The sequence below is a fragment of the Rhipicephalus microplus genome, chromosome 8 (assembly GCF_043290135.1).
Source record: "Rhipicephalus microplus isolate Deutch F79 chromosome 8, USDA_Rmic, whole genome shotgun sequence".
In the NCBI taxonomy this organism is placed as follows: domain Eukaryota; kingdom Metazoa; phylum Arthropoda; class Arachnida; order Ixodida; family Ixodidae; genus Rhipicephalus; species Rhipicephalus microplus.
The window spans coordinates 85,191,891-85,205,242 of NC_134707.1; the positions used below are offsets into that span (position 1 = coordinate 85,191,891).

General features: G+C 43.5%; 1 protein-coding gene across 1 annotated transcript in view; it reads left to right on the forward strand.

The window, feature by feature from the left end:
- Positions 1-4,601: 4,601 nt before the first annotated feature.
- Positions 4,602-13,352, forward strand: part of LOC142769212 (sodium-coupled monocarboxylate transporter 2-like) — a 42,535-nt gene continuing 33,784 nt past the window's right edge. Inside the window, exons 1-3 of the mRNA XM_075872245.1 lie at positions 4,602-5,015; positions 10,976-11,041; positions 12,889-12,940. Coding sequence (XP_075728360.1) covers positions 4,680-5,015; positions 10,976-11,041; positions 12,889-12,940 — 454 coding nt within the window. The 5' untranslated portion in view covers positions 4,602-4,679. The remainder of the gene's footprint in view (positions 5,016-10,975; positions 11,042-12,888; positions 12,941-13,352) is intronic.

Here is a 13,352-nt window from a genome sequence, read left to right on the forward strand (position 1 = left end):
CGTGGCACCTTCCTGTGCTGCTGTTGTACAGAATTGCTGTAGAAACTGGACTAGCGTTGTCGAGCAGCAGACGGGCTTTGGATGACTGCACGTGCGGATGATAGGTGGTAGCGTTACAACGAATAGTGTAGGGGCGTTTAGTGGCATTTAAGCAGCTGCAGAATCGCTTGACTACCTGATTATCAGTTTCACGCTTCGATAAGAGCTTCACTCGTAATCAAGGAGCTATGTGTGCGGGCCATGAGGAGTTTATTCTTATTTTCGTGAGGGTAAGTGGGGGTGGTTGGCGATTAAAAAAAGTAAGCGAAATAGAAACTGTTCATAAATCTTTATATCATGTACACGCGCAACAAGCTCCCAGTTTTTTATATTTTTCGAGTACTTTGAAATATGCGATGAAAGAAAAAAGAGGGAATAAAATTGCCGTTTTCATCTTCTAATCTTAGATAAGATGTAGCATATTTTTTCCTGGGGCGATGGGTGACTTCGGGTACTTGAAAATTTAGAAAATATTTAAATAAATGAAGGTAATAACATTGTTTGCATGAAGTCATTCATGTCATTTAAGCGCAAATGTAACATATTCACCTCGGTGGTAATTGGTGATTGAAGCTACATAAAAAACTAACAAGTATAGTTAACAAATCCGGGAAATAATGTCTTATTGAAGGCATGCATGCCATTAAGCCGTAACTTTAGCTTATTCTCTTTTGGAGGAATGGATGATTGAATGAACGTAAAAAAAGGCCAGGCCTGCGCGTAAGGCGCAGCACAGTCACAGCGAAAGCTTGAAGAGCAGCCTTTCAGAGCCTTTTCACAACACTTATTGGGTAACTACTTCCACCATGCTTGCTTGATACCCACTAGTACATTAATAATAAACTTTTTTGGGTAGTAGGCAAGCGTTTCCTATGCTATTCTTCGTCATTATTTTTAAAAGCATCGTATCCACTAAACACTTGCAAGGAATTTTGTGCCAATTGTTCATGCCGTGGTTGACCACAATGAGGAATTATGGCTGAAGTGGGCATGCACCACAGTTAATAGGCGAAGAAGAACAAGCTTTTATGATGGTTTGGAGCATTGGACGGCCCCCTCGTTACGCTATTCGCATTGTGCGACGAATGGTTGTTCTTGCTCTGTTTTAAAACGCTTTATATGTCGTATTAACGCGATTTCTTTCCCGACATCAAGTCTACCTAAGGCAAGCTTGCCAATTCACAAGAACCGACGTAGCTCAGTGGTAGAATACTGGGCTGGCACTCAGCGGATCCGGGTTCTAGCTCCTCCGTGTCATCGGTGCTAGGTTTTTTTTCTAATTTCGCGCGACCTGGCTACGGACACCGGCGGCGACGCACAACTGCACGTGACCTAAGTTGTCATCTCACAACAGCTTTCGCTGTAAAAAGCATCAGGAATAATCAAATAAATTACGCAAATAGCGTTGTTCTTATCAAGGCATGCGCGTGATATAAACGAAAATTTCACCTTTTACGCCTGTGGCGAATTCCGATTAAAGATACGTGAAAAAATTATCAAAATATTTGAATGATTTATGCGAATAACGTCGTCTGCAAGAAGGCATGGACGTTGTTTAATCATGCACTCGTGATGTGCGCAGAAAAATAGTGTGATGGTGATGATGACACGTGTCGTACATATCGGTATTCGGCTCGTCAGTATCGAAACTCAAACTGTGTGTGGTGAAAATAATTTGGGGCTGATTTCGAAGATGACGCAGCACCGGCTGACCGAACCACCGCTGCCTAGTATCGACACAACAATATTAAATCTCGCGTGTCATTCGCGCAGTATTATGGATAGAAAACAACCCACCACGTGTGGTTCATCCCCGGCACGCAATAATCCGTCCTGCATTCGAGCAGCCAGGAAGCTGCACTAACAGCTACGGCGCGTCTTGATGAAACCGTCAGCATGAGTTGTTTGCGTTTCTGCACGTGCACAGCGCGATAACGTGCCCGCATTCGCGCGGTAATTCAGCCACTCGCTAATGCCTGCCATGCAGTTTTCTGGGATAGACGAATGAATGCAAGAACGTTAAATAGGTTCAATAGGTCATGCTAGAGCAAAACCAAAAATTAAAAAAGCAGAGACCGCCTTCTGAAAAGTGAGCATTGTAAAAGCATACTGTAACGCACAGCAAGACTAAAAGCTCGTATAGGCTCCTTTCGCCGCCTCCCTTGCTTTTCCAAAGTTGTCCCCCTTTTATTAATTGCCTAAGTTTAGCCACACGGAAAAAGGAAAAAAATGTGATATCAGCACTGCACTTCGATAACAACATTCGAATATTATAAGAAGTCCAAAGAGGGGGAAGCTGCCTTAGGATAGGATTTGTATTAAGTGTAAAAAAAAAAAAATCTGGCGTAAAGGAATGAGACCGCCTTTGTAAGTGAACTGATGTTTTGGAAGCCTTCGTACCTTCAAGCTTTTTTTTTTCTTCAATAAGTGCAGTTGACAGTTTGCGAATGTAGCGTCTACTTCGCTTCGTGTCGTCTTGCTAACTTTGTATTTTGCATTAACTGTAGCACAGTTTCTTAATTGAGAAAAACCAACAAGCCTAATACTTCACTGTGCCCTTTTCTTGCTTGAACATGAAGTTAGAGACAAAAGTTCAGCGCTATGAATAATAATAATAATAATAATAATAATAATAATAATAATGGTGATGATGAGGATGATGTGGGTGCTACGTGCAAAAATTACGATTATATTATACTGCACGTCATATACATCGTCGTGCTGACACTGACATCGAAGAGTATACCGGGGCCTATAGCACTGCGATACTATCGAAATGCGGCCGCGATCAAACCCTCGAACTTCGGGTTGGCACCGCAACCTCCCCACTACCGCCGCGGGCAAAACGAATCAATCGTCTTTATAAGCTCTCCACAAACGTAGTGCGCTCGCGACCACGACCTCTCCATCCGAATTCGCATTTGCTGCCCGAGCGATGCACCCCTCCCCTCTCCACCCGCGGCCGTTCATGATCCTTCGACCGACGGAGCCAGCCGGTACATTTCGTTGCTGCACTCTAAAAAATAAAGGAAGAAGGAGAGTAATCGAGGTTACTCGTTAAAGGGAGTAACCAACCTGTCACAGACATTGTTCTCGTTTTTTGGGGTGGTGGTGGGGGGGGTGTAACTGTGAAGAGATGAAGTGTTACTCACCACCTGGAGGTTTCTCTTTTACACTTGCTAGTTCACGATACTCCTCAAAGGAGCATAGTTTTATGCGAACTAACTTACAAAAACAGTTCTCGGTTGACCTATCTCGCATTTCGAGGCTTGCACGGGCATTCGGTTCGATATAAATGCTCCCGATCACCACCACAATTGATATAAAAGCACCACAATCAGAATTGAATGAATGAATTGAACGTTTATTTCAAAGGATAGGACGGCTGTCGGCCGCTGTTAAGGGAACATGAAGAAGGGATCGTTAGGTGTATACTGTAAGCATAATAAACTAACATCAGTTAGTGTTAATCTGTTTTCATTGAGCTTCAATAGAGTCGCTCTCGGACGAGATGGTCGACCTCTTCTATAAATTTAAGAAAACTTACAGCAAGCAGACGAGATTTGGGCTCAAAACCAAAGCATCTGCTTGCGCATACACCAACCACTACAGCACTCTGCTCTAAGGCATCGTCTAAAAGGAAAAAATTGTTTTATAGGAACCGGTGGGTCGTCTGCACACAGCACGTACGTTTCTGCAGTCACTCCGAAAACCAGAAATTACACCAAAAATGGGAAGTGAAATTCGAATCAAAATAGTTGTGCGCTAATGCATTCGGATAATCTAGCAACACAGGTGGTAGAGCGTAAATGTGCGCCACTCTTCGAAAAAGGCACTATCGCGTTACAGGTTCCTGAAGAAATGGAACGAGTTATAACCGAATCTTATATGATGACACAGGCACATGCCGAGAGTACAGCAGCGCACCATGTCTTCATCTTTCCTGAGAAGAAACTGATTTCATAGAAACAACATTTCATAAAAACGATTATATATGCGTCAGCGTTCATAAACTCTTATAAAATCTCCTCTCAAGTGCACTCGTCAGTGGTGACGAATGGGTTACAAAACTGCACCCCCTGCACTCGCTTTAAACTAAACCACGACATGCAACCGGAGCGGGACCAAGCACCAAGAATGAACGACGACCATTTAATCGAAACGTGGGAGGTCAAGCTCGTCCTCGAGGACCTGGAAGACAAGCGACAACTCGTCGCCAGGGCCAAGAGAGCAGTAAGGCCAGGGTTTCCCTGGACTAGGGAACCCTCCCACCTTTGAGTGATAAAACTGGGCATCGCTAGAAACACTGCTTCGAAATAAACGTTAATTGCTCTCTCTCTCTCTCTCTCTCGCTGTAAGAAACACGAATGGCTTGCTCAACCGCTGCATTCTCAAGGGCGATAACACTCTGTAAAAGTGGAATCCATTCGAACTGCGCCAGCTGCGGCGTGCACTGACATCAATTAGTGTCTGAGCGCGAAATGGCGTGGATGCGACAAAACGACTGTTGAACAGGAAGCACACCTTCACCAACAGGCATAGACGACAGTTGCAACAGCATAGACGACAGTTGCGACAGCTCTATGCTACAATCCTACCACGGCGAGGGTGCACATGTAGTGACTCCTCGTGACGCCTAAATGGAAAACATCGTTCTGGAGTACGCGGTCTTCGGTGCCCTCATGGCCCTCAATTTCGGGCTGGGCCTGTACTTTTCGCTACGTCGCAAGGCCCGCCTGGCCAAGACGACCGCCGAGGTGTTTCTGGGAAGCCGGGCACTGCGTGCCCTGCCCCTAGCGGCGTCCGCGGTGGCCACCATCGTCTCATCGGCGGGACTCGTCGGCTTCGCGGGACACTTCTACGCCTATGGGTTCCACCTTATGTGGGTCTCGTTATCGGCCGTTGCCATGGCGCCGGTAGCAGTGTACATTTTCCTGCCGGTCATGTATGGACTACGCATCACTTCAGTGTTCGAGGTATATTTACGAATTTCTTTTTATTATCTCGGCAAAATATGATAATTACAAAAGCTTTGCAAGCAAAAACCACGATGTGATTCATGTCGAACGAGAATTGTGAAAGACACACACACGAGAAGGAACAGAAACACCGGACAAGCTCTAGATAGGTACCACTCACATAGTCTCATGTTTCTTCTTGTGTCTGTATTTGCACTGCTATGCACTGCTAATATGGAATATTAGAAACTCGAGCACACTTGAATTTTTGTAATCTTGATGCATTTTACTTGTCATGTTCCTCTTTATGGCACTGTATTTTTTGCTACACTTGTTCAATATGACTACCTACAATTCCTCATGAGCTTCTTTACAGCGCAACACAGGACAGGGAAGGAGTAAAAGAGAAAGAATAGATGGCACTGACTCACAACGATTCTTTAAAGAACAATAAAGAAAAGTTGTGAGTAAGCGCCGTCTTACCTGTTTTTTTATTGCTCCTTCCCTGTTCTGCGTTTTTGGTGTTGCGCTGAAAAATGTTCATGATGGATCCCAAGCAACTGGCCCAACTTGACCAAACTTTTCTTAAGACATGGTTTTTAAGCACGCCTCATTGAAGGACTACAGAAGGACTACAGAAGCTAGGCATCATCGGCATGCTCTTAAAGGAGTACTGAAACAATTTTGAAGTATTACAGCGGTAATTCTAAAACCTTGCTTATTACTTTTCTGTTTCCTTTTACAGCCGCGTAACGACTCTCCTCTCACTGAAGTCAGACAGCACGTATATATAAAAAACTCGACAGATCCCTCGTACCTGAGAATCGGCGTTATGCGAAGTATGGGAGGGAAGGTGACCGTGTTGCAATTTTTCATTGAGCGACACGTCATGTAAAGACGCTAAATACATGTAAACATTTTGCACGCACAGACATATATTGAAAAGTTGCAGGTGTTTATATAACCAGTTCTTTGCACTGGCGCAATGATGCCAACTGGTAAATGCGTATTAGCAACACCAAAAGCTGATATGAAGCGCTGATGCTCGCGAGGATGCTGGTCGTGGACACTGCTACATAAGTCAACCTCAGTGCAGGGCAACTAACCACAATTGACGTTAACCCGACGTGACGGCTGTATCAAAGGAGTACATATATGTAATGTTTATAAAATTGGGCAGGCAACATTGCAACAAATATTGACGTTTCACAGAGATTAGCGTCAATTTGAAAAGAAGTTCCGAGACCTGGCGCAGCTCTGTGATAAAATGCTTCATTGCCACGCAGAATGCTATGGTTCTATCCAGCTGGGATCCTGACATGTATTCTTTGCGTTTGGCGGGTCGACGCTACCGATGTCACGTATTTATTAACATTCGCGGGTTAAGATTGTCCATGTTTGTTCTCGTCGTTCCTGGGTAGACAATGAGTGTGAATCACCTGAGGCACACACCCGCAATCCCGCGGCACATTCGACGGTGGGTATGTGCTGCTGTCTGGCGGGAAGTGTTTGACAACGTGCGCGATGGGATTGTGACATTAAGTACGTCTTGACCAGCGCGTCATATTCGTTAAATCATCTTAGCCTCCCATGCTAATTTTGGTTCCCGCCAGGTTAAAGGGGTGACCACGAGAGCACCTAAACCTAAGTGGCTATATAGATAGATTAATAGATACGCTTAAGTTACCGAAGCTCGCTAAGAAATTGTTCGTATTCAGTATTTAACTCGAGCCTAAAGTTTTTGCAGCCCAGCACATGCAGGTCAGACACAGCGCAGTAAGCATTATCACGACGAATCAACACTGCTCTTTAAGTTTGGCGAAGCTTTCGTTCCCGCATCGTTGTTAAGATGCACCGCGCGCGACTAACAGATGACAGAGCTGCTGCTAGTGCACCACTAGTTCCTGATGCTATCATTCAAGGTGGCCCCTACAATTCACCGAGAAGTCTCTCAATATTGAGATTGAATGTGCTTTTCTTTAATGCATACAGTGGTATTAGGGAGCTGTCAAATAAATCCACAGGCACCACATTACTCCTTTTGGGGCTCTCAACATAAGTTTTTTTTATATTTAGAGCAAAGCTATGAAAGTATACTTTAAACTCGCGTCATTATTCCTTTCAATGAATGCAAGTGGACCTTTAGCATTTGCGCATTACCAAAATAGAACCGTTGCTGTCAGAATTCAATCCGCGTCCTTCGGTTCAGCAGCCTGCACTGTAACTGCCTCACCATCGAAGTGGCTTCTGTGGTATAAAAACGCCGGTGCGACACTAAGGTTTATCAATTCACTTGTCATCACCTCTTCTCGACAAATTATTCACCCCTCGTTTGCTGATAGTATATTTACGTTTCTATACGTTAAAAAAACGAGAGCCGACAGCTGGATAAAATGGAAATAAAAAATGTAGGCACATTTCACAGGATGTCACGAGCAATAAAACGCTAGCTTTCGTAGCGAAGCGAAAGTACCGCGCATCATGATGCAAAGTTAACCGTACCGTTAATAAGATATAATATTCCATAAAAAAAACGCAAGTGCAGGAGTTGAAGAAGAACCTACCAGGAATAAAGCTTGTCAGAATATAGGAAAAAAAACAAAAAATCACCGCACATCCACGAAAGAACGATGATGAGTGGGAAAAGCGTCCGTCAATCTGTCCATGCTTCCGTCCATGCGTTCGTGTGTCCGTCCGTACGTCAGTCCATCCTACGTGCGCCCGTTCGTGCGTTCATTCGTTCGTCCGTCTGTGCGTGCGTCCATCTGTCCGTCTACTTGTCTGTCTGTCCGCCCATGCGTCCGTCCTTTTATCTAGTGAACAGTTCAAGTACCGCCATCTTGCTTTTTTTATCATATATTCATCGTTTACAAGTACCGTCATCCAGCGGACAATCCTAGGAGTAAACGAGAGTATGTACCACATTTCTGCTGTCAACGCTTTGTTAACACCGAGAGCGTGATAACGACGGCGTGCTACGTTTTTCGTATTATGCTGACATGCGGATATGCGCCAGAGGGCACGCGTGTGCCACTGGTATGCAGGTATGTGCCACAGGTTACGCGCAATGACTACGGGAGACGCAGAAGCCATGCCGTAAGCAGCTTCACCCCTAAAAACATAGTTGATTTATCCGTCATGTAAATTGGTAAGGTACGCAAATAAACGTGTCTTCCCGGGCAGGAGTTTGCGCACTCTAAGTTCTGCCTGCCGCCTGAATCACATAAACTTCTGTCGCAGTCGCTGGGGACAACACACATATCGCTGTTTACGTGTGCCATGAGCAGATGGCAGATGTGTCGCTAATGCGTTGTGAACTACTGTGTCCCTGCGACGTCAAACTGTCATTACAAGTCACGGAAAAACAGCGGCCTCGGTGTCAAAACTGAAGGTGTCTCTTTAAGGTAGTGGTAATAAAAACATATACGATGTGTTTCCAGGCACCACAATATGGTTTTCAGTGCTCTCGAAAACCATGTTCTTATTTAGATAAAAGAAACTCAGAATCTTTAAAATTGTTAGTCAGTACTCTTTTCAAACTATCGTACTATCTCGTCTAGAGAGCTAGTATAGTGTGGTTTCTCTTCACCGCAGAAGTGCTGTGGTCACGTCGTTTGGCACTGTGACCTCTTGTGTGAGTTTTGCCCTGTAGTTAAATATAATGATAAAAATGATTGGTGATCTCTCCGTAGGAAGATTGGGTAAAACGCGAAAGTAAAACATGTCCTTACAGAAGTAATTTAATGTTTGCATTGATATGAGAGAGCTTGCGCAATGTCTGTTGGTGTTTGACAGTTCCAACACCACTTAACGATGGTGCATCGATGTTGACGGTTATTCATACTTCACCACGCCAAGAACTAACTTCCATCATCAATAATTAAACAAACCCTTGTGGTCATACACGCTTGTGGTAACTGTAGAAGTTAATGGTGAGAGCGGAACCAGAGAAAGCGATGCGACAGCCAGGAGAGCGTGATTAATTGATTGCCGAACGTGGGCTAAGGTCACCTGCTCTCGGCATGCCGGAGTACAAAGCGCCACTGCCCGACCAAATGCATCGTGTCTTCCCTTTTACCAGCCACGATTACTCGCGGGGCGAGCGCAAGTGAAAAGTCAGGCAAAGCCGGTGGGCGCCACACAGCTGTTTTTGTTATGGATGGATGCTGTGAACGATGGCGACGCTTAGGATAAGGTCACCACCTGTGGGTGGTTGCAAAATATCACCGCTTCTATTAGACACGTGCCGAATACAACGGGCGCTTAGAAACGATGCTTTGTAGGAACTAGTCGCGAATGCCATGGTCATGATGCATTACTGCACCTTATCAAGAACGCTGTGAGAGGACACTGGTAGATATAAAGGCGTAATGTTTAAAGCGTACAGATGTTGTAAACATGGCGCTGATGATAGTGTGCCAGGCATTTTTTATGTGCATCCACAGGTCTCAGGTACGACTCACGTTGACCAACTTTTTTCTTTTGTATTCTGATAATGCTAATTTTTTCGACGTCATTTCTGCGATGGCGAAATCACGTCGCTAAAGTCTTGAAGGATCCCGACATAAAACTGTTGTTCAATTACATTCACGATGTAGAGCAAAACATGACAAGATTGACAAATGGATCCACACACCACAGGGGTTGTTTAATCGACAGCCTTGAAGTTGTTTCGCATCCTGTAAGGTTAATTAGGAACAAAAACTCAAGTTTTCCAATTTACTACCAGCTTTAGGTAGGAAACATATATTTACTCATACCAGATGTATGACCACTAAAAGGTTATTTCAACTTTCTGAACGCTCTGCTTTGAACGTTCTTTCAACGTGTGAACAGAAACAATTACATGTTACTAGACAAAGACTAATTGGTCTTTACATGTATGTATCCTTTCCCAATTGTGTATCATAATTATCTCTGTGAAATGCATAAAGAAGTCACAGCTTTGCCACAAAGTCGAAGCAGAGAACGCGATAGCAACAAACTGGAAGGTCACGCGCAGAATAGCAAGCAGATAGAAACGTGCCCCCCGTTTTTCACGCACAAATAACGCACAAAATCTACTCACGGGTACTGATGATCGCGAATAAGTGAGTCACTTGTTACTTCGCTGTGTCTGAAAAGCGCGCTCTTTTCCCAAAACGGAGACTGTGCAACGATTGCACTGACCTTTGTGCACCTGGGGACTACAGCAATATTGTTCCGGTGAAAGCCTGATTCCAGCCGAGACGTACGATTATCTCCACAACGAGATAAGGGCGCGCGCGTGAGCATCCACCTCCTCCTCTCCGTAGGGCAAAGTACGCGTGGAAGATGAGAGTGCGCGCCACCGCGTCGTGACGATGTGGCGTCACGTGCTGGGCGCGCCATTTTACTGGTAATGCTGAAAACACGATAGCTCCTCCCCGAAGTGCCCGTCACCAACGGTAAGTGGTAAATGTAAATAGCTTGTTGTTTGAACGTAGATGGACGTGCTCCTCCATGGCTGAGTAGTTAATGCTTCGCCCTTTCATTTCAGAGGTCTGAAGTTCGATTCCGTGCACCAAAGCCTTTTTTCTTGCTTTTTTTTTCTTTCTCGCGTTTTCATATGTATAGATACTTATGCATATACGGTCAGTGACGGCGATGCCGCCGCCACCGGCAGAACTCAGCCGAGGGTGTTCGTAGAATTGCTATCACAATAAAACAGTTTAGGGTAATGCCCAACACAGCCAAGAAATAAATATTTGTTCGTTCCCTGCCTTTGTTACATATTCCTAAAACTTCTTACAAGCTTGCCGGAGCTTCTCACATCCACAACTGCAATCATGCCTTTTGGAAGCCATTCCTATCGTCATCAAAACCGGCTCTCTTATCACTTGTCATCTGTTGGCTAACGTGAAGGGCTGAACCAAATTTGCATTTGGAGTGTGCTTTATCGACAGTCACGAGCACCACTTGTCTAAAGCTCTTTATGCTTTTGTGTTTTATTCATGAAGTACATACGGAAGCGCTTCAACCCTGCAATTGCACTGACAGCCGGAACATGCTACCTCTTTCTCACGGTAAGAATACCTCAATTCAGACAATATATATATATATATATATATATATATATATATATATATATATATATATATATATATATATATATATATATATATATATATATATATATATATATATATATATATATATATATATATATATATATATATATATATATATTATCATAGGAGCGCGGTATAGTTACATTTACAGCGTAAAAGAGGGGACTGGAGAAGGAGGTCATAGCGTTTACTGGTTAAGACCGAGGAGAGAGTGAGATATAAAGGTTTATGAAGGGCAGAGAGTTTAACCAGAAGAACATTTAATGTCTGCAACCCTGCACTGGGAAGGGGAAAATGAGTAGAAATGTAATGAGGGAAAGGGAAGTGGGGAATGATTAGAAAGAAAAAAAAAGTAAACTCGCTTACGTTCAAGCACGAGAGCGTCATATTCGTCTCTGCGGTTCACTGGTGAAAACAGTTTAGAAGGTGACAGATTGCATTGAAACAAAAAAAAACACCATACAAGCTATTCTTTTTAGTGGATATCTTTAGGACAGTAATAAAATCGTTCTAGAGGATATAGATGAAAGCAAATATTGCCTCCATACGTGTAATGCATGCACCACAGACTGCTTTATCTAAGGACAATGCTGACAGTGAGTTGGTTGTTGGCATAGTTGGTACTTGCTTAATGGCATACTTTGGCCAAAAATAACGCAAACACAAAGTAGAGGAACACACAACGACAAACACAAGCAGCTGCTTAGGCTTGTCTTTGTGAGTTCCTTTACTTTTTGTTTGTGTTATATGTGGCCAAAGCTTGTCATTAAATCAGTAAGCTATCATCGCATCGAAGGCTGTGATGATAACTCATCACACCATTGAAGAAATAGTTTAATATCAGGCGCTGTTCTGCGAGGCAGAGAATGGCTGCCGCCAGGTATCCACCGGTAAAAGGCAGAAGCGTGCTCCCGGCCAGTTGCTCGGCCGGAAGGAATGCATAGTCGCGTGGGAGGGCACTCCACACTATGGCAAGCAGAGCATGGGAACGTCGCACCTAAAAACGTCGGACTTTGTTAAAACTTCATTCATTGAAATGCACTTTCCATATGTTTTTCAAGGATTATTGCTTTTCTTGTGTGCTAATGGGGACTCTTGAGTAAAAGGAAAAACAAAGTTATCTGATTAGATTAACACACTGTACTGCGATAACTATGATATTAGTCATTTCTCCGTCATAGTTTTACTAAAAAAAGAGAAAAGGAATTCAGATCTTAATTTTTAAATGTCGCGCCGAAATCTTCGCGCACGACGTTGTACTTTTTAATTTTTTTTACGTTGTTGGGCAGCGCTTTCTCGAGAAAAAAAAAAGCTCATCAGACTCGGTTCACAGCTGTCTAACGAAAAAACCTACGTCAACTTTACTGATTACTTACTCCGTAGGCCGAAAAAGACGCCGTTGATATCCATCACATCACGGCGTTCGACGCGGGAGTATCAAAACGACGTCTCCCCCCGTGTTTTGTTTACGCGTGTTTTCTAGCAAATCCAGCATCTTCTCGCAAAAAGCACCATTTTCTTAGAATTGTACAGGAGTAAATTACTAGCATTAAAATTTTTCCTTTCTTATTGTGAATGGCATTTTGCGCAAAAAAAAAAAACCACGAAGAAGGGAAGAAGACACGGATATTTGCAACGCTCAACGCTCGGTTCTTTTAAGCTTTTTTTTTATTTTCACTGTCCATTTAAATGTTCTGTGCACGCCATTAAGTTGCCATTCGTGCAGCAATAGCGGTACAAATAAATTTTCATTATGAAATATTCAACGCTTCAAAATCAAACGCTATCCTTCATTGTTTCAGCAAAGCCTTGGAGCGCTAGCGATCTTCGCAGCCGGCCTTACTATTGTTACAGGTGAGTACATAAAGATCCACAAAGTACTGCAAGATCAGGTTGAAATATTCTCCTAAGGCATTCCATCAATATTTCACGAAGAGGCTCAAGTTCATCACTGTCATTTTCACTGTGTATGTGTATATCGGTGAACATCGATTGCGTGATATGCCGATTAGAAAGGATGAGTGCATTCAGTGCATTTAGTGCATTTTTTAAAATGAAAAAACACCAATGAATTGTCACCACATCTTTACGACAGGTATTCGTCGCCAATTGGTGAAAAGGAAAAAAATATATGAAATTCTGCTCTGGGTATAATTTATTTCGGAAGTTTTGATTTAAAAAAAAGTCGGCGAATATCTTGCGCTGCCAACGACAAAGCACGGTCTCGTTTAATTTCTCTCAATAGTAACGAGAAAGGCCAGTGTTT